The sequence below is a fragment of the Habropoda laboriosa genome, unplaced genomic scaffold (assembly GCF_001263275.1).
Source record: "Habropoda laboriosa isolate 0110345459 unplaced genomic scaffold, ASM126327v1 scaffold64, whole genome shotgun sequence".
Classification (NCBI taxonomy): Eukaryota; Metazoa; Arthropoda; class Insecta; order Hymenoptera; family Apidae; genus Habropoda; species Habropoda laboriosa.
This window is the reverse complement of record NW_017100183.1, coordinates 525354-551243: the sequence shown is the minus strand read 5'-3', so window position 1 is coordinate 551243 and position 25890 is coordinate 525354. Positions and strand designations below refer to the sequence as shown.

Sequence of the window (25890 nt, the reverse complement as noted above, 5' to 3'; positions counted from 1 at the left end):
GTATGAAACTACCTTTTATTTAGTATAATTACGGCGCGCGATCGGTAATCTCTTCCTAATTATAGTGAATTTTATAAATATCTCAAAATTCAACGCTACTAACAATAATTTTCGCTGTAACTTTGTAAATTCAAGGTACTGCTTAACATGCACACAGTAGAATTCAGAGTTTCACGATCGAAATGTGTGTTTAGTATCGCACATTTCGTTCGAAATGATTCGTTTGATACAAAGGATACGAAACACTTTCGTAAACTAGCATATTTCGTAGAAAGCATCGTCAGTTTCGTACGATAAAGTTCGTTAAAAGCCGGAAAGGCATATTCGTTGCATTGTTGCAACAAATAATGCTTATATGTTCACTTTGACACAGTCAAAAAAAAAAATAATGAACCTTACAAAATTGACTGCGATGTAGTACAACACGTTCCTTAAATTATGATAAACGACCGATCCTGGTCTCACATGTACGATAAGTTCAATCCACGTTCGAACGCCACTTCGTTAGCCCCGAACTTAACATTGCCACTTTCTGTACTATTTCTCCTCGAATTACTATTATTTCCATCAGCTTGGGCGTTATGGCCGAAAGCTTCGTCGTTTTCTGCATCACCAGCTGCAGATTCTCTGTTCAAAGATTCAAGGCCAATTATTGTACGAACGTTATTAGGTAACTGGGCCGCAACCGACATTAGTTGATAATAAATGCCCTCTGCTTTGGATAATGTCCAAGGTAACTCGATATGGAGTGAAAGATCGTTTATGTGCTGTAAAGCACACATGTGTTAATTAAGAAGAAAACACTTTTTAATCGTACAATTTCACATGCTTACCTTTAATATCTCCGTAAAACCATACTTATTTTCCATAAGCGGAACTTTTTCCGTATCTAAAATGGCCACACACAAAAGCAGGTGGAAATTTGGACATGGTAAGTTAGTCCACAATATTTCCCATAATTTCATTATATCCAACGCGTGGAATTCCCTTTTAAATAATACCAAAAGCCAACGGAAACAAAAGAACATATTGCCTGAATCATGTTTATTCAGGTAATTTGCTAATTGTGGATCTACAGTACTCAAAAGAGTATATAATTGGCACAATTGGGCTTTCATTCCAGCTTGATCCATCTCGAAATTGGTACTCTGTTTTGTGCGTAACAATTTAACGTTGATTTTCACTTTTCATCGATTATTCTATCTGAAAATCTATTATGTAAACTTACCACTTTATCCATGAAACCAACGAAGCACCAAAACGCGTCAGCCTCACTTTCCATTAAACATAAAATAGGACTGAGAAGATCGCTCATACCCTGAACGTATCCCAAATCGAAATTGTACATTACATAGGTCATAAGAATATCATACAATTGTGCTAAATGTGGATTGTTATCACCCGCATAATATGGATGTGTTCTATCCGTTCTGTTCACATCTTTTTCTAAAATTTGTGTTATACGTTACAATTGTTAGTTTCTATAGAAAGAAATTTACCGAAATAGTTCCGTGCTACCTATCAAATTTTTTCGATCCCGGTAATCGGAGAAATTGCTTTCTTGTGCCGGGGTCATAGACCTCCATTGTAACTTCATCATAAAATATTCATCAATCTTCTTTTTTTTCAGTTCGAATCTTTCAACATGTGTCGAGTTCCACGGGTAATAATTTAATAAAAATTTCCACACCTCAAAACGTAACGATGGTACAATACCCTGCAAGTTTTAACGCCTTCTTTCACGATTTCTGCAGCCATTTCTAACTACTAACTTGCATTTAAATTATATCTGTACAAACCCCACGAAAAATAATATTTTTTACTTCTTCTGGATTTGAAACTCTTCCCTCTGGATCCTTATATTTGTTCCACTGTTCTTGCGACAGTGGTGTACCTAACACAATCGTGTACATTTATATATCTTTAAGAATGTGATTTAATCTAACACTATTTCCACCGTACCTCTTGGACAAGGTGGTCTTGGTGGTAATGTCACACCCAATGCATGTCCCCCAATCACTTCATATTCCTCTCCAGAACCTACAGATACCGGTGGGTGAGGAACATCGATGGTAAGAGAACTGTTTAACAAATCTGCCACTGCTTCCTCAACTGGCCGTTTAGCGGGTTCTTTGTATACTACAATTTAAAATGGACACATGATTTGTCAACCAGCTAACAACCATATACGCGATATTATTTTCGATCCTTTCCTACACTTACACCAAATATCTGCCAGTTTACTAAATGCTTCCAATGTTGTTTCATATGGACGGTTATGTAGATTTTTCACAAACTTCCAAACATAGTCCGAAGTATTCTCTTGAAATAAGTCTAATTCCGCGAACGATCTAGTCAGTACAGACTGCACTTCGTCCATTACAATGTACAAGTTTCTATTCGTTCGAGACTTAACAAATTTAATGAAACCTTTCAAGGAATTTACAAAGCTTTCAGCATTGGATAACTGAAAGAAGGCAACATAGGTGGTACCATCTTTTTGCATAAATATGAGCTGTTGCCCCCTATGGTTCACACGAAAGGAGTTCAAATCTGAGAATAAAATTCTAACAGTCCTCGTACGTCCAAGAGAATCTGGTCCTTCCGAAGAAGTATGAGTACGTCTGGTATGAGTATCTACCAAAGACCACTCTGGGTCTTGATCTTGATTCTCCGATACTACAGAATCCTCTATCGGTTTCCATTCTATACATTTCCCAAAACTCTGCAATTTCACAAACAGATAATACACGTTGCTTCGATTAACACGTTGTATCTTATAACAGAACTGCTTACATATTCAACAATATTCAACGTGCCTAAGCTGTGAACCTCGTCTTCCCTTGTATTTGCACCTCGAAGAACAATTCCCGTATGAATGCACAGATCCTAATAAAAATGAATTATAAAACACAGAATGAGTAGAACTATTCGACACACGTTTATCAATACACCTGTACTATTTATATACTACATTGAGAATAACCAATGTCAGAATGAGAGCAAATCTTAGGATCTCGCTGACAGTGTCACCATCGTATTACCGAAATACAAGAATTTAACCGAAACACGTGATGACAACAACGTATAACGAACGTAGAAATAAAGATGAACGACATTTAATAATTTACATTTGTACACAAAGCCTAGTGACTTCTTAATGACATATCGCAAGTATTGCATGTGGCACGAGTGTTTACGTCATATACGAATTTGACAGAGCATGACATTCGAAACGCATTTAACATCGAAAAACACAATTACACCACTAATACAAAAACACCAATAACTTACAAACGGTTCTCACCTTTCCCTGTTCCGTAGGCTCAAACATTTTCAACGTATTTCTATATAAATGAACAGCCTGAACGAATTACGGCTGATTTCGTCGCATCCCTTCTACCGTCCTATAAGGTTACCTTCGTTCTCTCTTCCTCCGTTATATTATCTTTACTCTCTTGGGCAATCATGTATCTGCAGGGTACTACTGCTTACGAGGATACCTGTCTCTTTCTAGCGTTATTCCGATCGTAATAAACGGGCGGGATATTTTATCGTTGACTTTGATATGCCTTCGATAACCGAAAATCGTGAAAGACTTTTTAATAATTAAAGGAACTTGTTGTGAACTACAGATTCTCGACGGACACGAACCTTGCACATCAAATGCTAAAAATTCGCAACATACTACGTATGAGTAAGCGTTTAATCGCGACCTCTGTCATGAAAGTAACTCTTTCTCTCTTGCATTTGCTCATTCATTTCAACCATATATCGCATACGGGTAATACAAACTTTGCAACCAATTGAATATTACGTCTATGTCGATAAAATAAACTTTCAAAGTATATAGTACATATATACGCATATAGTTCATCGAAACTTTTTACAAAATTGTCAATTATATTTCACATTAGTTGTAATCTAAAGGACATCTATACGATAGATTTCAAGCTTGATAATAATTTCAGATTACCTTGAAAACACCTGTAAAATTGCTATCTTTAATGCATACTTGTGCAGTTTGTTGAACAAACTTTGTTCACATGAATCGTTTCACTCGAAGGAAATACCATTGAAAGGAAGACTTCACCTATTCAGCGGGGGACACTTATCAATTAAGGTGCTTGGTGATGTGTTACTCGTTACCTGTGCTCAGGCAAAGCGGTTAATCGCGATACAATACAACAAAAGGGTGTTATAGCAAGAGGATTCTCCTCGTGATATTCTCCTAAAATAAAACGATTCATCTCGGTAGATCACGTACATATGGTAGTACGGCATAGAAATGCAGCTACTACATATTGCCATCTTCTGTGAAGAAAAGTAAGCTACTTTTACCGCTCTTATGGTTACAAGATGACCGTTTTTAATCTTTGCATGTACCTGCGTCGTTTAGTTCAGAGCGTCGACAAGTTACGATATTAAAACGATGCATCGTTTATTGTAAAACATATTTTCTTCTCAAGGCGGCAGAAACATATCGCATATATTAACCCTTTGCACTCCCCAGGCATTCGATCCACTAGGAAACTGTTGAAAATGAAAAGTTCGATTTCGAAAAGAAATTTATTTACTTATTTATATTTCTTTCTTTCGTTAATTTGCTTTATTTCGTCGTGAATAAAAGTCCATGTCAGCGAGAGTGCAAATAGGTTAAAATATAAAAGAAACGATAATAAAAGGCAATCAGGAGCAATTCTTTTTTATATTAAGGTCTTTGTCACGTAGCGATGCGTCTGTGACAGTGTGATGCAATTATTATTGTAACTTAAGATGCATCACCGAAACAATGCACTTAATCGTTAGTCATCGATAATCGACGCTTACGCGTACTTTGCCTCTAACGTTACACTCACAGCTATTTCATTGTACATCTCTGACGTGGTGTTCCAGTAACCCGCCCAGTGGGTATGCGCGTGAAAATTTTCACGAGTTCGATACAAAAAAAAAAGAAGAAATATGTTGAAGTTAGAACACTGGAAGATAAAGATTATATCGTATCCTTGAACGGATCTAAATAAACATCACTCCGGAGGCTCGATTCCTTTGTTCTAATGCATCTAGCGTTGAAGGAGATATTCGCCTCTCGCAAAACAGTTGCATCAAGTACAGTTGCACCGAACCTCCTGGCCTGATCAACGTACTGCGTAATCAGAGCGATACAACAGTCGCTTAAATCGCGATACATTGTGTACGTATGTACAATTTTAATCGAACTGATTATGAAAACATCGATCCTCCCAATACCAGAGGGGAACTCGATGGAATTTATACTTCTTGTGCTCGTAATTTGTCGCTTGGAAGTCGGGCTTGTATCTAGATACGGACTCGTACCTTCAGATCGACAAATTGCGTGACTCCGGACATTGAGAAAAAAAAGGAAGAAAAAGCGAATAACTCGCAGCTACAACGGAGTAACGAGTAGGTATATACGTATGTAATTATACGACCATAATCGAAGATGTGGAATGCGAGAACTCGAGGCTTTCTTCTCTAAGTATCCATAAACTTAACGTTCGAAGAACTGAAGATGACTCTACCGACAGTAGGTGTTCCACCTCGCGAAGTGGCCTACCGAAGGTGGACAGAAAACTCTGGTGAAAATAAACGATCGAGCATATTCGTCGAACATAAGTTGAAAGAAACGAAATGGTATCGACAACGGGATAAGTAAAAATCACGATATATGTACATACATATACATATGTATAATGTTGTAGCATCTGCAATTTTGTATCGTGCGCATGCGACCAGATACGAGAAATGTGTGTGACTCATACATTGTAGTCGGAACGAGTTCTTTGGAAATTACGGAAAGATCATAGTCCATAAAAGTACGTATGTACTCTGGTAATTCTAACATCGCGAGACTGATGAAAATCGATTAAAATTTCGGAAATTTTAAGGCAGACCTTGAAAACTCTACCTTCCCACGTCTACGAATACGTATATACATATGTGTGTAAAAAATTTGTAAAAGTTCACTCGAGGTTCTTATCGTTTGGTACATTTCGCTATTCTTGGCTGGCATAATCTGGTACGCGCATGTTCAGTATTTCAACAACAGTGTCGAACAAACCGTTCTCCCAAAATAGATAACTAAAGCAGTCTGGTCTCTATTACGCGAAATTTGGCTCGGCCCGGTGATTATATCGAAATTCTTTCCGTATGCAAACGGGGGAATCGATACACGCTTCGCCGCGTGTTCGCGAAAGAACAGATAAAGAAGAAGATTTCGTAATTTAATTTCCCATATACACAGTTATCTCATCAACATAAATATGTTATTTAGTTAAGTGCACATGCACTTTGCGTATACACATCGGTTTCCTTCTTGGCGAAACGGAAACGTGACTAAACGTCGCAGTAAACGGATGCTTTTGATGTGAACTTCGATCGTGACTACTGCAAATCGTAAACACACTAATAACGGTAAAACAGGAACTCTACTTTGCGCTTAATTCTATTCAAATCGTAGGTGTATCGTCGATGCACATTTACCGGGAATACTTTTCGAAACTTCCGAGAAAGAGTTACGCTTCACTTAGAAATCGCACATAAAAGTATAGAAAACAAAAAAAAAAAACACTTTCCAACCGTTCCGAACAGTTTCTTGGAAAACGTATACCTACGCATTCAACCCTTATCGAGGGTTCGAATTTTGATACATTCCCATTGTCGTCGATACGTTCTTGGTTCGCTCCTTAAACGAAAGACAATCTATCGTTGGAATTTTATCGACACGCAATTCAGAAAATATTCTCCCGGTACCATGAGCCCTCCCTCCGAAAATGGAAGAAAAAAATGGGGAAATTTCTAGGAAGAAGCATCTCCAGTTGCTGTCTCGATTGCGCGCAGATAAGTCAGTGTAGAAAGCAAAACATAAAGGAAACTCGAAGCGTTCTCCGCAAACGCGTGGCATCAGCAAAAACAAAGAATCGCGCGCAATAAAATTCCATCTGAGCCGATTCGCGCATTTTACAACGGGAGAAAATATGCGGTTCCCTAATTTCCCTGTCGATTCGCGGAAAAACGTGTATAAAGTGTAATCGTAGATACGACGAAAGTATATGTACGTGTAAATCGAGCGTATGTATGCACATCTAAAACAGAAATGGAAGTAACGGTAGAGCAAGAATATCTCGTTTGCTATATACAAGAATTCATTGGTACACTGTCAAAGAACCCTGCAGAAGGAGTCCGACGTGACGTATACCCAGGTGGCATGTAAAAGCACTCGACATGTACTTGGATAGATAGAAAGAGAGAGAGAGAACGGTAGAGGAAGGGAGAGAGCAGGTACAGAACCGAAGCTAAACTTCGATCTTCATTCACAAGTACACCAATCCTTGTCTACGATCGTCTGGTGCACTAGTCGTGTCTCTCTCTTTGCACTCGCGATGAGTCAAGCTCGGTTCGCAGGTGCAGGCGCACCCGTCGTAGGTACAACCGCACCTAGCGCGAAACGGGTGCTAGAGTATCGACCCACAGCATGTGGTAACTCATTCTCCTTTCTCCTTCGTCCGTTTCTTTCTTGCTTCCTCCTGAAACGTCGCGCCTCCTTCACCTATCCCTCGTCTCCATCCATCTAATACAATTTTACACCTTTCTCTTTCCGTTCGCCACGAGGTCGAAATTTACCCGAACGTCCACGGGAATTTCAACTCTACGGCGAGCAAGCACATTGTTGTGCATGCGCGAGGAAATGCAGGAACGTGCTACCACGCCGTTACGCCCCTGTTCGAACCGCTACAACTTTTGAAACTCCCGCAGAACTTGAGAACGCGCGCACCGAACCTCCGGCCAAGTCTATCGCTGCTCCTCCACGAAGAATCGTAATGCTTCACCTTCGAACCACGTTGCGCGTCGTGCACGCAAATTACAAACAGATATTCCATCCGTCGTATCATTAATAACGAGACCCCGACAACACGTCCACCAATAACAGAACATTCGAAAAACTTCCAAGTCATTGGTGTTTCCTCACGGCAAGAACTCTGTCTCTATGTAATTTTCACGTAAGACCTCGCGTACCTGTGTACGAATGAATCTCGGCAAAAAATGCCAAGCACGATTTTATCCGCACTCGAGAATCTTGTACCGAACGTACGTTCGTACAAATTCGCCGAGATAGTATCTGTAAATTTGCTCGTCGATAAATAAGTAAATCCATTAATCCTACGTCGTCGATCACTTGTACTCTCGGTGTTTTGGAATTTCGTATACGAGATCTCGTCTGAACGACTCTCGGTGATTTTCACGCGAGATAAACCAGAGGAAAGAATAAAAGAGAAACTGGGAGGAAATTGTGGTTGTTCCATATGGCGGTGAGCATCGTTGTGAGCATTTGAAAGGAACTAGAAGAAAATATCCTGAGTCATCGGTGATGAAAGGGTAACGCAAAGTGTTCTGGAGGTACGTACTACTGGATATAGAGGCAAGGAGAGCCGAAGAAACTGTGAAGCGAGAGAGGGCCCCAAGGTTTGCAGTCGTCCCTGGTTTCGACTCGGACAGCTCAGTTCATTTGGTTGGTAGAGGCGAACGGTGGTGCATAGCAGGGACAGCTGATTCCGGACGGTGATGCGTCGTCGTCCGATCGTTTCTCTCGGCTGTCAGTCGCAGTTGATACCGCGGATCGGTTAGTCGGTGGTACCGCGAGTCGATTCTCGCTTATGCGTGCACGCACAGCGGAGACTCGCACTTCTCAACCCGGATCCAGGTTCCACCTTTGTGCGACGAATGCAGCCCTGCGATTCGAAAAGCCTTTCATCGATCGTGGGAAAAACGAAGGCGAGGATTAAACGCGCAACCTAACGATTCGTCCACGGCCTATCGAGCTTCTTCTGTCTCCTGTGATCGCTGTGAACCGACACTGTGCGAACAGAATTTTCACGTAAACAGTAGCACTGCTGTGCACGGCGGAGGAGTGAGCGAAGAAAGGGCGGAGAGGCAGAGGATGCACAGCGTTGTCGTCGTCGGGGAATGATTTCGGACGCTGCTAGGATACTCAAATCTATCTTCGGCCGTTGGTGAGAGTTTATTTCTTCTTTCGCTTCGTTTCGTTCTGTGTGTGCTTGTTTCTTTTATCATCTAAACCTCGTCTATAATAATCCAACACCCCCTTTTTTTTCTTTCTCCCCCGTCCTGCCTGAGACCTGTCAGAGACCCACTTTTCTCTCCTTTTCTCTCTGTTTCGTTCGCTTGAAACGCGAACCTTTCCATACAAAACCGACAAAGCGAATTTTCTAACTGTGTCAAGATGAAAATTTATCAGGACAATTGGTCATTTTGTAACGACAGATAGTGTGCGTAGTGTCGGATCGTTTTACTCGCTTATTACAAGATGACCCATTTATTTTCACCGACCTTTTTTCAATCCGTTTCTTCATTCCGCTACTGTATTACGTTCGAACACATGTTCAGTACGCGTGAAATAGCGTTGAAACAGTTGGTAATTGCTCGGTTAATACAGATAACACGTAGAACGAGTGGAAAGGAGAGGCATAATTTTGTGGGAACACTCGGGTGAATCATTCGTTGCTTTCTGCATTGTCCGTCGCGTGAACAACCACGTTAACGAAGGAAAATAACGACGTTCGTTTCGATCTTGGCAGGCGGTGTACTCGATGCTTTCGATGCACAAGATTCAATTCTACGCTGGCCGCACACGGTTCCCTTTAGTCGAGCTTAAAAATCGATCCGACGAATTCGAGAGTGCCAGTGCACGTGGATACGAAAACTCGTTGAGAAGTTTTCGTGTAACGGAGAAATTTTACGCGGCAAACGTTTCACCGCAGAGGCTGAATCAATGCTCTAACGAGCATCACACGTGTCCATCAAGGCACATTTATTCGAATTGGAGCATGCTCGCAGTTCTGTCAGCTTCGTTTCAAACCCGCAGAAGAGCGCGGTACGCTGCAAATATGTAACGGGCATAGACCCTGCCTTACGTTTCGTGGCCGATTTACGCGTAAGAGATTTCTATACTATAACGCGTATGCGAGTTTGTTGGCCCCGTGACAAATACATAGTATATCGTACGATCTGGACTATTTGAACGAGTAGTATTTGTAGCGCTCGTGGCTCAATCGTTTTAGTTTTCTTCTACGCGAATCAGATCGCACGTTCCTCGCTAATACGAGTAGTTATCTCCGTACGAACGATAGAGGGTAACGTTAGACTTTAGATTTTGTTAATTCCTTCTTGGATCGATCGAGACCGATTGCCAATTGAAATTTCACCACCTGCAGATATTATTCCGGGAAAAGGCGCACCTGTATTTCTCGTAAGTCGCGCATTCGTACGTACGTATACACGGAACCACGTGTTTTGAAAGGGGGAGCGCAACTTCTGGCACGTGGCCGCGTCCAATAGCTACCGTCACCTCGTTAATTCCGTGTACAAATGTATTTTGCAAAGTGTATTCCTTCGAATAGACAATTGCCAGGCATTCGGATATATCTCACTATTGATCTGCGTGTTCCGCATTTTAATGCCGCCCGATAATTACAAGTGCGTTATCATATCTTTCAAAAGTAACACGCGTGTGTGAAATTTCTTTCTTTCTATCAGTGTGTATCGATCGTGAACAAAATAAAGAAATTACAGCTGGAACGAAGTTGAGAAGAGGATACATCACGTGCCCCGCTTTGTTCATCGATTCGAACGGGATTTATTCACCTCTCGGCAATATGACAGATAATATATCGTTTGGTTAATGCACGACAATAAAACTGAAAAGGAGAGAAAATGCTGGCTCTAGAGGCAGAAAGGAGAAAGCTCTTTGTAGACGAACCCGTTTTGACAGTTCCAAAGTCCTTGCTTTAGATGCGTGTGATTCACGGACGTTATCCCGAGAATACATACTTTCAAAGCGATGATTTTCCTTTTTCTACGCTCGTTTGACCACCTACCATATATACTCGCAACTCTTTCTACATTATCCATCGCGATAAATATGAACTGACACGACACTCTGTCTGTTTCGCGTTAAACAGGAATCGGTGGATTTCGACGAGAAGAGAGAAAAGAAAGATGGACCAAATCTGGTTTTCGCGCGATAATTTATCGAATTTCGATCGAACCGGGTAAAGTTTAATCGGATGCTTTATCGTTCTAGCATCAACAGATGATGGCAGATCTAAAGAATCTTACTCTGAGCAGTGGAGGAGGATCTAGATACAGCGGCGATGAACAGGTGCAGTTCATTCCGGGTGGAAGTCACCAGGTGACAATTAAATCTCCTCCACCTGCTCTACATTTGGAGAACCTGAATAACGCTGTCCTCAGGTAAATACACGATCGTCGATCGGGCGAACGACATATTTTCCGAACATTCCAATTCTCAACGATTTCAAGTTGCACACGGGGCGTGTAATACTACGTTAATACGTGGAAACTTTTCTTCCAAGTTGAAGAATTAACTTCTCTTTAACCTTGAATCGAGGTAACACTTTTCTCTTGACTGGCGTAGCCATCGTGTATCGATATTCTGCTTTTTAATATGCGTTTCAGAGATACCTTTTCCAACAGTTTGCAATAACGCTTGTCAGCGTATTCTTAGGTCGCAACTTTTCCATTATGATAAGCCTACAAATCAAGCAGAGCGATGTCATTCGCGAAGGAAGTCCTATGTATACGATCGTTTGCACTTTCATCTGCAGTTCGGTCTGGTACAGTCTGACCTTCAATCCGTATCTAGTTGAACGATCCTTTGTTCAGTTTTGGATGCGGGCTATCTGGTATGTTAGCCGCGTACAATCCTTGCGTATTACAATTATACGTACTCCGATCTCTCGGTACTAAGGACATTTTTTTTAAACGCGAACTAACAGCCAAAGTGGAATGGTCGAATTCATCGGATGCCCCTCTATTTCTGTGAATTATTTTTACTTTCGATTCACGTAGATAAATCGAATAAGATTTCTATTAAGCCCTTGCCGGCACTGATAATGGATGAGAGTGAACATCGAACACGCGACTAGTATACCCGAAATACTAACCAAGCAAACGGAACTCAAGGTCTTCCCATTGATCGCGTTAACACTCTAACAAACACTTCTCACGGATTATTGCTTCGTTCGGTAAAATTTTCCATCGACACGAATTAAATTTGCCGAAAGTTCTGATAAGCTACAATTAGATAGCCACTTTGTATCCGTATGGAAACCGTACTGGTGCGTTTAATTTTTTGCAGGTGTACACAGTTTGCAATAGTACACATTTGACCATTTGACAACTAAAGATAAGCAAAGATCCACGAAGGGTCTGGTTTTCTCGGTAATTATTATATATTCAACGTTTATCCTTACGGCTCGAGTTAATTTCACAGCCAGTAACGATCGCGATATCGATTAATCCTTACATTTACGGAAACCGTAGAACTAGAACTAAGCGAGAGATTAAATTACAGACGTGATGAACCTCGTGTGCTTAACTCGCATGGCTTCTCGAATTCATTTTACACCGGCGTGAGCCACGTTCGGCAAGCGAATCTTAAGATTCTGCCGAATCACGAATCACGAAATATTTGACAGATAAGAAGAAAGGAAGCAGCTGTAATCGGAGAATCCTCGCCGAAAATCCTCCTCGAATGCCGTTCCTCGCTAATTCCATTTGAACTTGTTTTGCCGCTTTCGTGGAAAGAAACAATCGATAATTATTATCTAAGAAATCACACCGAAAAGAAACACGTGACACTTAAAAAGTGACACTTAACAACTAAAAGATTACTCTTGACGTGTCTCGAACGAAAGCTGTTTTCCTATCTGGTACTGTAAAGGTGTCGTTCTGTTTGTATTCCAGCGACTCGCAGAACAATCTTCACTGCAGCTGCAATGGAAGCGCGGCGTCGAATGGTGCCGTGGTTGCGGTCTGTAGCAGCAGCATGTTCGCGAGGAAAGTGCCGAACCATAGTCCAGGACAGGATGGGAAAAGGCCGGCAGTGACATTGTCGCATTTACCGAAGAGGCCACCGGTTGACATTGAGTTCAAGAATCTGGCGTACAGCGTGTCCGAGGGGAGAAAAAGAGGTTGGTCGTGGTAACGTAACGCAAAACAGCGATACATTTTTGTCGAAGAACGTATGTGTGAACGACTTAGCCGAAAGAATCAATAGAGATGTGTATACAGGCTGGTTCCTGTTTCGGTCCCGATGCACCTTCGAGGTGCAACTGTACTCGCTCGTAAAGAGGTCGGCCAGAGAATCCAGCTCTATCCAGCTTAACGAAATTTCTATGCCGCGAGTATAGTCTCTCGGTGAACTTGGCAAGATCGCGCGTACTCTTTTGCCAATGCGAAATATTACGTAAACGGAGGGGGCGTAGCTTATCGGGAAGGAAGAGGAAAGGTGAAATAAATAAATTTCACGTTTGGTACGTTTCACGTTGCAGGATACAAGACGATATTAAAATGCATAAACGGAAAATTCCGGTCCGGAGAACTGACCGCCATCATGGGCCCGTCAGGAGCTGGAAAAAGCACACTGATGAACGTTCTAGCTGGTTACAAGTGAGTTACGTTACCGAACGATTTATACGAGATACGTCACGAGTGGCATATCACGATACCTCGTGCTTTCAGAACGTCCCACCTGAGTGGTTCCGTTTTGATCAACGGAAAGGATCGAAATCTCAGGAGATTTCGAAAAATGTCCTGTTACATAATGCAAGACGACCGTCTCCTGCCTCATCTGACGGTTTACGAAGCGATGACGGTCTCGGCGAACTTGAAATTGGGAAAAGATATCAGCGCGGGTGAAAAGAAAGTGGTGGTGCGTACGAAGCGTCCCAGATACGAACAAACACACGAATCACCCTGGATGGCTTTACTTAACCAAACTATATTTAACGCAGATCGAAGAAATCATCGAAACGCTCGGCCTAAGCGACGCGAGCAACACACAAACTCATTGCCTTAGCGGAGGACAAAGAAAGAGACTATCGATCGCATTGGAGCTCGTTAACAACCCTCCGGTCATGTTTTTCGACGAACCGACGTCCGGTTTGGACAGTTCAACGTGTTACCAATGCTTAAGTTTGCTCAAATCATTAAGTAGAGGAGGTGATTGTGACAACTTGAATCGCCCAAATATTCTTTCTCCTCGTATTCTGACACGCGATTTGTTACAGGGAGGACTATCATATGCACGATACATCAACCAAGCGCGCGACTCTTCGAGATGTTCGATCATTTGTACCTTCTGGCCGAGGGCCAGTGTATATATCAAGGAAACGTTGGCGGCCTCGTGCCCTTTTTATCGTCGATGGGCTTGGAATGTCCAGGTTATCACAATCCGGCGGATTACGGTAAGCGAGAGTTACGATAAGAGGGAAAATTGGAATGTTTCACCACCCACCGAGTGTTCCCTCTAAAAAGAAAATCTTTTCACATCCAGTGATGGAAGTGGCGTGCGGAGAACACGGCGAATGCGTGCATAAATTGGTGATGGCGGTGAATAACGGTAAATGTGCCAATTACCAGCACCATCAGGCCACGATAAACGCGGTACAGACTGTATCGAACGACATAGCGAAAGAATCGCCGCAGCAGGAAACGAAATCCGAGACTGCTCTGATACCGAACGGTGTAGCGAAGCAACCGAACGGTGGAACGGTAATTAACATGCCAATTTCTTGCACGACTTCTCTACTGGACAGCGCGGAGAGTATAGAACAGAGAGTTGGCTTTCCAACGAACAGCTGCACCCAGTTTTGGATCCTCCTTAAGAGAACATTCTTGTCGCAAATAAGAGACATGGTCAGTACTCCCGTCAAGTCTTGCTCGACGATCGCTCGTTCGTTTGCTTAAAAAAACATGTTGTTCCAGACATTAACGAGAGTAAGGCTGATTTCCCATATAATCGTCGGGTTTCTCATCGGTGCGATTTATTACGACATCGGCAACGACGCCTCGCAAGTAATGAGCAACGCAGGCTGCGTTTTCTTCACGGTGATGTTTCTCATGTTCACCGCTATGATGCCTACCATTCTAACGTGTAAGTATATTAATCAGGCGAATCGTGCATTTCTTACACCCATACACCCATATTTTTTTTTTCCTTTTCCCAAGATAGTCCCGTCAGAAATGGTCGTATTCGTGAGGGAACATTTGAATTACTGGTATTCGGTGAAGGCTTACTATCTTGCGAGGACTCTGGTCGATGTACCCTTTCAAGTATGTATCCCATATAAAAAAGCTTTCGATTGCTCGTTTCTACATTTCGTGTCGTTCTTTTATTCCAGATTGTGTATTCTATAGCATACGTCAACATTGTATATTTCATGACGTCGCAACCATTGGAAGCAAATAGATTCATGATGTATTTAACGATATGTATATTAACAGCGTTAGTTTCTCAATCGATCGGTTTAGTGATAGGAGCAGCGATGAGTGTGGAGGTAAGTACAAACCGCGCTGATATTTCAAGATATCTCGTCGATACTGGAGGAGAGAAAAAAAAAAAGGAAATGTTCCTTCTCCTTTCAGAGTGGAGTATTCATCGGTCCTGTGTCGTCGGTGCCGATCGTTCTCTTCTCCGGCTTCTTCGTCAATTTTGATGCCATTCCAAAGTATCTCAAGTTTCTCTCGTACGTGAGTTACGTCAGATATAGCTTCGAAGGCACCATGATTTCCGTGTACGGTTATAATCGTGCTAAGCTCAAGTGTTGCGACGCGTACTGCCACTTCAAGAGCCCGACAAAGTTCCTCGAAGAAATGTCGATGCAAAACGCCGTCTTCTGGGTGGACGCGGTTGCGTTGACAGGTTTTCTCGTTACGTTGAGGGTGATCGCCTACTTTGTACTGCGACTGAAGTTACGATCTCTTCGTTAAAAGCATGCCAGTGGCCGAGGGATGATCGATCATCGAGAGGTCACCGTGTGTCACCACCGATTTACATTCGTCTCATCGTTTCGATCACACACTGAAATCCGCGACTACCGTTTACTTTCCTCGCCGAAAAAATAGTTACGCTCGGAACGCTTCGGTATCGCGTTTACAGAGAAGTATAGAATGTACCTACACGTAGATACGCGTACGAAAGTGTGGTGTGCGATGCAATATTTTCATTCTTATTTCTTCCCGAAGACCACTATTTTCTGAACACGCTGACCAATGTCTTACGTCAGGTAAAAACGGTGTCAGATGTGTAGTAAATTCAGGACCGCCTTTAGAACGTTCTTTTACGGGGTGTACAGTGCTTCGACGCATCGAATTTTTCGTGATAAAGTGCCGAGAAGTTGGTGGAGAAGCCTGTATTCTTGATAACGCGTTCCGTATACCGATCGTAGTTTGCGTGATTTCCGCTATGTAAATACCGTTTACGATAATCGAACGAAACATTCGACGTTTATATTTCACGGCAACGTGTTTCACGATTGTCGAACGTGTCTTGAAAGCGAGACTAACGATACAAGAGACAAAGAGACACGAACGAATCGTCACGCGTAGAACGTTTAGGCATTTCTAATAAACTAGAGTTACGCAAGAATTAGTTAGGAATTGTAAATCATCGATAAAATAGACCGTGAAGAGACCACCGTTGGTACTACACATTCAATCGAAACGCAGACATTTATAGCCAATTATTACAAACTCGCCAGGAGCCTTAGGCCCATAAAAGACTCATGGTCCCTCCAACGAGCGCGTGTACGCCACGCGGACGATAGACTTTTTTCGATAGATAAGCAATAGAGTTTACGAATCAAAGATTAGAGCGGATCCTTTATTGTTCTCATCGATCGCTGCATTCACTTACGATTAGTGTACGAGAAGGTACCTCGAAGATATACCAAATACTCGTGAACGACCAATAATCGTTTGACATATCGGACAAAAAGAATTTTTAACACGATCAAGCACCAAGAAAATATTTCATTTACTTCGTGTCCGATGATGCTTCGCGTATATCCGCGAGATACCTCGCAATTTCTACTAAAAATCGTTTCTTACGAGATCGCGAGCAATCCTTACCCGTCATATCGTCATTCCATTTATAGATCATTCGAGAATTATAACGTTTAAGGGACAAAGAGGAAAAAAAAAAAAACTCACACCTGACCAATCACTAGCTGCCTGTGCGTTTGCTTCTATGTGGGAGTGCTGAACATTGTTACATTTATTACGATGTAGTCGTTTAATTAGAGGGGTGAAAGAAGCATATTATTAAAGAGAAAAAAACAAAACAAAAGAAAATAGGCATGCGAGCAAGTGCGTTAATGAATTTAACGAGATTATTCTGGTTTTGGAAACTTTTACAGGAATTTTGTTCACGGCCTATGCACTGTTTATATCGCCACGGGTTCATTTACTCAACGACTGAAAGAAAAAATGAAAAAAGAAAAAAAAAGCTCAACAAATGTTTCATAGACTTTTCCTTTGATTTGTGATCTCATGGCATAGCATTTTTGCAAAAGTTGTAAGCAAGGCCGGATACAGAATAATCTTACTGTTATAATTGACGAACTTTATTAATATTATCATCGTCATCGTCATCCTCGTCGTCGTTATCGTCCTCATCGTCGTCGTCGTAGTTATTAAATCGAAATATTTTTATATTCCAAACGTCAAATATATGTGAATTCAATTGATTACTTTGCTATCTTGCTTAAGATAAACTATTATCTTTCTCTCTGCCGTTCAGTTAGGTTTATTTGATTTTAGCGGATAAGGGAGCGAATTGTATTCGAATTATAATTATTACATGTCTGTTATCTTTGAACATAATTGCAACGTAAATGAATGCCAGTACTTATCGCGTACATAGTTAGGTATTATATATATATATATATATACATATATTTAGAAATTCCCGAGAAGCAGTCTTTCGAAGTTACTTGTTTATCTTCTTTACTTAATCGAATCGTTTTCAAGCAGGTTCGAACCAATTTAGTTGTTTAGAATTACATTCAATTATGTCGAATAACGGATTTACGACCAGCGAACGATTTTTTTTCTATGCTTTACGTATTACTAGCTGTATCTAGCGATAGAAAGGTAATACGAGGGAAGAAAAAGTAATCTATCACGAATCGTAGAAAGATGGTGGGGTGGGGTGGGAGGTTGTCGAAAAATTTCCATATTTTTAGACACGCTGTATAATTATTATCGTTTATATTTTTACTTATTGTGTAACGTGTAAGCGAGGAGATGTTAACGGAACATGTAGACAAGAAACAACGACACACCGCGCGCTATACGTACGACAATTATTTCTCTTCTTTTCCATTTCATTTTTCTACCGTTGTTGAGCAATTAACAGTAAACATACATATAGGTATCTACATACATATACAATATACGCTATACCGTGATCAAGTGGTCAATATTACAGTTGACTTTTACCGTAAATTCGAATATCGTACAATTTTTTTAAATGTCATTCCGAATGCGTTCTAACTAATGGTAACATGGAATGTCTGTGATTCAGTATCGGCAAACAATTGTTTGGCGTACGAGTAAAAAGAAAAATGATAAAAAAAAAAAAGAAGAAATTCTATAAAATGTACATACAGGATGGTGTATAACATAAGGATTAATGGAAATGACACAAGAGTACGGTGATATTGGATAGGTGCAATAAGTGCGTAACAAACAGTTTATTTGTTTTCTCCGTTTCAAGAAGAAAAAGAGTGTCCAAACTCGTTTAGATCTTGGTTCCCGTCACATCAATCACCAAACGAAAGTGAGATGTACAAAGTAATCGAAACGAAGTAATCATTTAATCCTGTTGTATTATAGTTAATGCTACATATTTAATAATAGTTGCTAATAAAGGTATCACGTAGAAAATGAGAGGAACACAGACGTACAGAGCCAAGGTCTAAACGCAACACCTGTACCAGTCGTTTGAAAACAAAATATGTACGAGATTCTCACTCGTTTCACCGTTCTTCGTTTGCGTTATTCCTTTACTATTATTATTATTCCTCACTCTCTCACAATTTCTCGGTCGTTTCCCTTCTCTTTTATAATGCTGCGCGATCATATTCGTAACCCCGGGGAGTTACCTACTATTCATAGCAGACTTCTAAGAAAAAAAAAACAGCAGTAAAAAAGCGTCAGATTTGATGGTACACACGAATCAGCGCGTATTGTGTTCAAGGCTCGCGAGAATTGAGACTGTAATAACGACAAGCAAACTTTTCATTACAACCTGTGAGACTATCCTTGCGAGCAGAACCCTCGAAATTACTGCTAGCTGAACAATTCGAATATAACGTAATATCAGATATTCGCATATGTACGACCCGTGGCATAGGAGAATTGATGAAAAATTTTTCCGCTTTTAGGACACATACTACATAAATCCACACGTCAATGTACAATGTATTGTATATTGTCCGACCATGTATCGCATACAGTACATGACACTTTTTTCAAGTATTGTAATTTTATATAAACAAAAAGAGTATACGTGTGTGAGGCTGTGCGAATGTGTGTGCGAACATCAAGAAAGAGGGAGAAAAAAATGCGCGAAAGAGGAGAATGGTTTAACGAACGACATTGTATACAAGCGGGGATAGAAGTGTCCTTGCGAAGTAAATTTTCAAATACATATTTCGTGTTCTGATTCGTGTTCCGAAGGAATGACACGTTTATACTAGAGCACAAATGAATAAAAACATCTGTATAATGTGTAAAAAAAAACAAAGAACAACGCTTTTACTTTTCTCTAAGATTTCATCGTTATTTTACAACAACGTTTCTTCCCACGAGTATCGCGTTCGAAACATAATACCGTTCGAAATTCGTCACAAGCACGCACGTGGCACATGAGCGACCAATCTAACGCTGGAATAGTTATTTTAAGCTTGTTTTTAGCAATGCTGCCAAAGTAAAGCTCCTTTAACTTTTTCAACTCTTCTGATCAAAGATTACGATCTTACCAAGTATAGTAAATTATTTGTTATGTTACAGCGTTCCAAAGTCTACAACGTTAACATCGTTCGAAAATCTTTTCCTTATAATTTTCATACAGTTGCACAGTCGCTTTAAGCGTTCATCGAGATTCACAATTGAGAATTCCGTTTGAAATAGTTTAATAAGTTGGCAGTGTAGTTTACGGAATTCGTCGAAACCAGTTACCACGGCTAATTGTGTAATAGTGCGAGAGAATTTAATAACTTTGAAACATGGAGAAGCCCATAGTACGTGCAAGGGTAGTGAAGGTTCTTGGTAGAACTGGTTCTCAAGGGCAATGTACGCAGGTCAAAGTGGAATTTTTGAACGAACAAAACAGACAGCTGATTCGAAATGTAAAAGGCCCTGTACGAGAAGGGGACATACTAACGCTCTTAGAATCCGAAAGGGAAGCCAGACGGCTTCGTTAGTATACACGAGGGTTCACATTCCCTCGTAAAGAAGACACCACAAAAGATATTCGAATCCCTTCCAGGTATTCATACCTATCGGCTCGCATATTTGCTACATTTCAAAAAGATCTACGAAAGGTTTCTCCTAATTGTTTGAAGGCAAAATTGCAAAACTCAAATTGTTCATTTTGTAGGTGCTATGACCAGAAGCTTATTCTTAATTATTATATTTTAAAGCTACAATCAAACTTCACTTTTTTATCTGCTCCCTTTTGTTTGTACAAAGAATGCTTTCATGTGTATCGTTAATGCAAACAAATTACAATGGAATCGTAGGTATTATTATTACACGAGTGTATTTGAAACATGTTCGTAAATAAAAATTAAGAAGTAAAAGTTGGAAGAAAAAGCATTTCTCCCGAAAATATTTTCGTATGATTCACGTTACTACGCGATACGTTATAATGCGACTTCACCTTTAAGACGAGTGAGATTAACGCATGAGAGAAGAAGTAACCTCTAAACCTGTAAACATCGCGAGAATTTCCAGGAACAAAGGAGTGGGCAAAAACTCTTCGTACTTCTACCGTTTTTTTTTTAAACAGCTACGACGGTTGCCTTCGGTTATTACACGAACTGCTTATAGATGTCACTTTCATCGGTCTTCGACCAATGAGAAGAAGGAATTTTCTGTAGGAATGGAAATAATTATTTCGATGTTCCAATTTATTAAACATTACACACGTATGTGTACAACGAATAATAAAATTAAAATATATTCCATACTTTGTTTCTTTAGTATTTGCTTCTATTTAATAGAAATATTAACGAACGATAAATATATCGAATATAGGTGGCTCCACAATCGCGCACTGCTTGCACGCAGCCAACGTTTCCACCACGCCATTTTAGTCTAGCTTGAACGGTCGCGGTGTTTGGTACGTAGCTTCTCTCTCTCTCCTTTCTGAAAACTTTTGTTTCAGTAAGGATTGTGTCTTGTTAACATTTTCATTATTTTTTCTTTTCGTTCTTATATTTCGTAACATATTGTTCAAGCTAGACCACGTGTGTTCGTTTCGTTCGATATGTTAGTTGGTTAAGTCGTGTCTTCCGCGTCTGCCGCGTCTGCCGCGTAGTGCATTTCAGTTCCGTTGTTCCTCCTGGACGATCGTAAGTCCCCTTTTCATTTTTCCTTTCCATCTGTTTATACGTCGGTAAGGTGAAAATTACATGCTTTACGATCGTGTCGTCGAGCGGAAATAATTGCTATTTGGCGGTTATTTTCTGCGACGTTACGATCGGGAGGATGTAATTTGTGCTGTGTCTGGAAGTAATCGAGTTCAAGGATTATTTCTTTGAATTCGAGGATGTCCGTGGCATGCAACGCCATTACACGACCCGGTTTTACACGATGATTAAACAGAAACGCGTTCTGTCGTTCCTTAATTGCCTCTTTAGTAATACGATTCTTGCGAATCGGGCTGGAGGAGATCATACGTATAAAATCGGTAACCCACTAGGGATCTAAGCGATTGTTGACGAATGGAAGTAAAAGAAACAACTAGTTTCTCTGCAACGCAAAGAGACGCCGTTTCTCAGCTTAGCTTCGTCAGCAAAACTCGCACGTAAATGGACTAGTAACGCAATTGATGTTCCTATCCCATTTACAATTACACCTTTTCCTCTATTATATCCTCGAGACGACGAATCGGACGAGATGCGCAATTGAACTGAATTTGCGCTGCTCCTTCGGAGGGAGCTTTGGTTTAGTTTCGCATCGTTGATCGTGTCCGTAGGCCCTCCTTACATTCAGGAGTACGCCATTTGATAACATATGAACTAAACGAATGCACAAGCCTGCTTAAGTAAAGATTAGATAGAAAATCGCCTGCCTAATTAGGGACGTTAGGGTTTGTTAGGGTTTTGTTAGGGTTTAGACTATATCCTAGCTTTAAGGAGGATAGAGGAGGGCGCTAGGCACCTCTTCCTTCTTTCGGGTAGGTCCTTTTTGTTTTTATATGATACCGCCTATTTATATATTAAATAGTCGGTTGATTCACGCTGCAATGATGTCTTGCTGCAGCTTAGAGTTTTCAAAGGAAGGGTGGATGGGCCGTAGGAGTTAGGGTGAGTCACTATTTGCAGCAACCTCCTCGTGGTGTGACTTGGGAAATTTGCGTTACCTGGATACGTTGGTAACACAAATTTGCAAATGGCTGCAACCGTTATACAGTTCTCCATATTTTTACATTGTTTGAAATAAAAACTGACGATACAGAGAATTTTGTGTAAACCTTCCTTTTTCACGTCTCCTTGAACTTCGTATGTAAGCTTAGTTATTCGTATTGCACAGTAACGATATAATCGAAATATTCGCGTAATTAATATGTCCGTAAGGTAAACAATCAAATAACACTCCTTTCTCGGATTCAACTAGCAACGTAGGCCATATTCGTTGTCAATATTAATAATGCGCATATCGCAACGTGGAAAAAGCATAATGGACAAAACATGGAAACAGGATGAAAAACAGCAGCAATATGGGTGGGAATTGAGAAGTAAGAAGGAAGACGTCAAAGATTTTCGATCCTACAATCTTATCGACGACCAATCCGCTGAGTGGACTTTAACATGGGGATATTGAATAATCGTCGATTAGACTAGCGTTATACGATTAGAACAGGCAACAGTTGTCGTCGACCGTTGATCGACACGATTTGTGGGGGAACGTCGTGCCGCGTGTTGGCAGGCGTAAAGCTGGTATGTTGTGTTTTCCTATATTGTACGGCCTAATCATTCGTGGTGAAGCAGATTCTTGTTAAACGTGTTAGTAATACTCATGTTTAGGAAACGTGTATTGTTCGCACAGCTACACGGGACGATACGCGAAAGCAACATTAAAGTGAGCATATAAACAGTTGAGTGTACAGATAGAATGTAAAACTAGTGGTCTCTCTTGTCGTGCATAACCTCGAATTCTTGCAATTAGGTAGTACGTACAGTACGTGTCGATTTTGACTATCGAAGCATCGTTTCATTTTTTCTTAGCTTTCATGCCAAGCTTTAAATATATATGTCCGTTGTGCATTTTTAAAAGTTTAACAATTAACTGCGAAACAATTGAACGAAATATAGGACGGAGAAACTTCACTGATAACAACGGAATATATTGATTATTCAGTTTCCCGCCATATTTAAACATTTCTTATACACTTTTTTTTCTTAGATCTCTTTAAAAACTTTTATTACTTATTAGTCGTCAATTTTCATTTAAGTATTTTACCGGTGATGTTTTTCTAATAAAATTACGAAGACACAAGTTCCAAATTCCCGTATCGTTAGGTAAATTTTCTGAATCACGACTTATTTCTATATTCTGCCGAGGCTGAGAGGTTGCTATTTAGTAGTCTTAACCAACAACTAAATGTTAATTAATTAAACGAACGTAACGAAAAGTTAGTAATTTTGTAAAACGACATTACCGATAGTTCTAACGCTTTTCAAATATAATACGCGATAATTAATCATTCTCCGTTAACATTGACCTATAAGATCGTTAATATATTCTACTCAAGTTTTGTCCAGTACAGCACAGAGAAGGATAAGTAGGAATTGTGTTGTATCTTGGCATTATGGCAAGCAGTTTTTTTGTACTTTCTTCCTTGCCGCTTAATTATGCGATTATCTCGCGTTGCAATTTTTTCTTCGGCTTAACGTTCCACCTGTGCGATTGAACAACCTATTTTCGTGATTTCAGAAGATCGAATCGTTATATCGACATCAAGATAAATCTGTCCAGAGAGATAAAAGGAATTAAACAATGGTGGAAAGTGGAAAGCAAAAGGGGCATGTCGAGTTAATTTTCAATGGAGTCGACCGGTGAGCAAAACAGAAATACATAAGTAGAACGAACATTTCTCGCAAAAATGATCTCTCAAGCTTCAGCGGTACAACAGTTTGGAATGTTTATGCGCACGGCAAAATAAATTTCTCTCGTCGCTTGAATTTTCTCATTGCACCTTTGATTTTGAAATATATAACGAATGTACAAAGCAAATTCTACGTTGCTCGATGTTGTTGGTGTTATTTAATACCTTCTTCCGACATTAGATCGCACGCAATCGATCGATGCATGCACGAACAAAACGTAAGTACGTTAAATACATCCACATCGCGCGGTTGATACGTGTCGCGTCGTCGGTATACCGCCAGGGCATGTTCGTGATAATATTTTAAACAAGTTTGCTGTGTTTCCTTCGCTTCTTCGAGATCTTAAACTTCGGACTGGAATATTCTACCGATCGCGGCACGATAGAATTCTAGAGAACACACGATATTTCTTATTTTTTTTTTTTTTCTTATCGCATTCCTTTATCGATATCGAGTTCGATCAAGACTTGGTCCAAAAGATTAACGCAGTACTCTCCTGTAATCGTTTCAGCTGTTGAAAGGTAGAGGTCTCGATAAAGATAAAGATATTGATCTTTGAACTTTGAAGATGTCACAACAAATCTCGAAGCATTGTTTTTGCACAAAGTATCGATTTGCATATTCTTACGCGACAGAATAAACGCGCATTCCCTCCGCGTCGTTCGGTTTGGAATCTAACGCCAAAGTATTTGCAGAACTATTCTAACTTCTATCGTAGCGAGGTGAAGTAACTTATATTATAATGGAAATAGGAGAATAGAAACGAGTGTAAAATTCTTCTCGCACGAATGTAGCAATTACGTTCTTATCGTAACTGCTAAATAACTGTAGGCTTGGACTTTGCACTTCTGGTTGTGTAAGTGACCTTTATTCCGGATAGATTCGTCAAGTATCGCCGCGATAGCTTTATCGATGGTGGAATACACGTATAAAAGTATGCGTATGTATATTTTTCTAATGCACTGCATTCACTTTGGCAATGAACTTCTGCATAGTCGCATCTACTTTTTATTGGCGTGAAAATTTCGACAACAGAAGCATGACGAAACAGCGATGCAGCGTTTTTGTGCTTGAACAGCACTTGTTGCGAGAAAAGTTGTGTGAAACGCACGTGACTGGTTTTTCAACTTCCTCCGGAATTCTTTCGCATTTTCCTCCTGACTTGCTTGCATTTATTAACCGAATAAATCCACCATCGCTCGATGAATATTAATTTTTCAAAGCAATCGTGTTGCTACAATAACGATACTTAGTATATTCATTTTTACGGTTGCTATCCTAATGAATGTCATCGTAATTAATATTCATCGACTTGGCAGGCCACATGGCAAAGCTATGAAATATACTAAATACCTGTATGAGCATGCGCTTATGATCACTTTGAGAACGGTATTACGAAGTTTGCCAGCGCAACGGTAATATTAGTTTAGCTACATAAACGAGATAAAAACGCGTCAATTTACAAGTTGCCCGTTAAGCGAAAATTCGAGTGTGGTGCAAAAGATCGACGGTCGTTAAAACGACACCTGGTTATTATTTTCCAATTGACGCAAACCGTATCCTAATGTGACCAATATTTATCGGGAATATTACGACCGATGAATATTCGTTTCTAGCCGGAGTATCGACGATGCGACAGCATTTA

The 25890-nt window shown here is 40.4% G+C and overlaps 3 protein-coding genes across 3 annotated transcripts; 2 read left to right on the top strand and 1 right to left on the bottom strand.

Moving 5' to 3' along the window:
• Positions 1-436: 436 nt before the first annotated feature.
• LOC108579202 (TBC1 domain family member 15) lies at positions 437-3698 on the bottom strand. The gene is made up of 9 exons (XM_017942674.1): positions 3308-3698; positions 2797-2889; positions 2224-2725; positions 1963-2139; positions 1800-1894; positions 1519-1717; positions 1229-1446; positions 834-1148; positions 437-767 (listed from the first exon to the last, which is right to left on the bottom strand). The coding sequence occupies exons 1-9, from the start codon at positions 3332-3334 to the stop codon at positions 462-464; spliced, it is 1932 nt and encodes a 643-aa protein (XP_017798163.1). The 5' UTR covers positions 3335-3698; the 3' UTR covers positions 437-461.
• A 4935-nt stretch (positions 3699-8633) lies between these two features.
• Positions 8634-15972, top strand: LOC108579159 (ATP-binding cassette sub-family G member 4). The gene is made up of 12 exons (XM_017942611.1): positions 8634-9032; positions 11123-11292; positions 12808-13034; positions 13395-13512; positions 13585-13774; positions 13857-14064; positions 14133-14309; positions 14399-14760; positions 14830-14998; positions 15077-15177; positions 15246-15401; positions 15490-15972. Exons 2-12 carry the CDS (start codon positions 11132-11134, stop codon positions 15832-15834), a joined length of 2214 nt encoding a protein of 737 aa, XP_017798100.1. The 5' UTR covers positions 8634-9032; positions 11123-11131; the 3' UTR covers positions 15835-15972.
• Positions 15973-20004: 4032 nt separating this feature from the next.
• Positions 20005-20369, top strand: LOC108579238 (40S ribosomal protein S28-like). Its single transcript, XM_017942720.1, has one exon. It carries the CDS (start codon positions 20136-20138, stop codon positions 20331-20333), a length of 198 nt encoding a protein of 65 aa, XP_017798209.1. The 5' UTR covers positions 20005-20135; the 3' UTR covers positions 20334-20369.
• Positions 20370-25890: the final 5521 nt, after the last annotated feature.

Coding starts and splice junctions, on each gene's coding strand:
- LOC108579202 (XM_017942674.1), bottom strand. CDS start 3,334: ATGTTTGAGCCTACGGAACAGGGAAAG. Junction 1,447..1,518: donor GGATCGAAAAAATTTGATAG/GTAGCACGGAAC, acceptor CACAAATTTTAG/AAAAAGATGTGAACAGAACG. Junction 768..833: donor GTTTTACGGAGATATTAAAG/GTAAGCATGTGA, acceptor TGTGCTTTACAG/CACATAAACGATCTTTCACT.
- LOC108579159 (XM_017942611.1), top strand. CDS start 11,132: ATGATGGCAGATCTAAAGAATCTTACTCTGAGCAGTGGAGGAGGATCT. Junction 11,293..12,807: donor CTGAATAACGCTGTCCTCAG/GTAAATACACGA, acceptor TTTGTATTCCAG/CGACTCGCAGAACAATCTTC. Junction 13,775..13,856: donor CGGGTGAAAAGAAAGTGGTG/GTGCGTACGAAG, acceptor TATTTAACGCAG/ATCGAAGAAATCATCGAAAC.
- LOC108579238 (XM_017942720.1), top strand. CDS start 20,136: ATGGAGAAGCCCATAGTACGTGCAAGGGTAGTGAAGGTTCTTGGTAGA.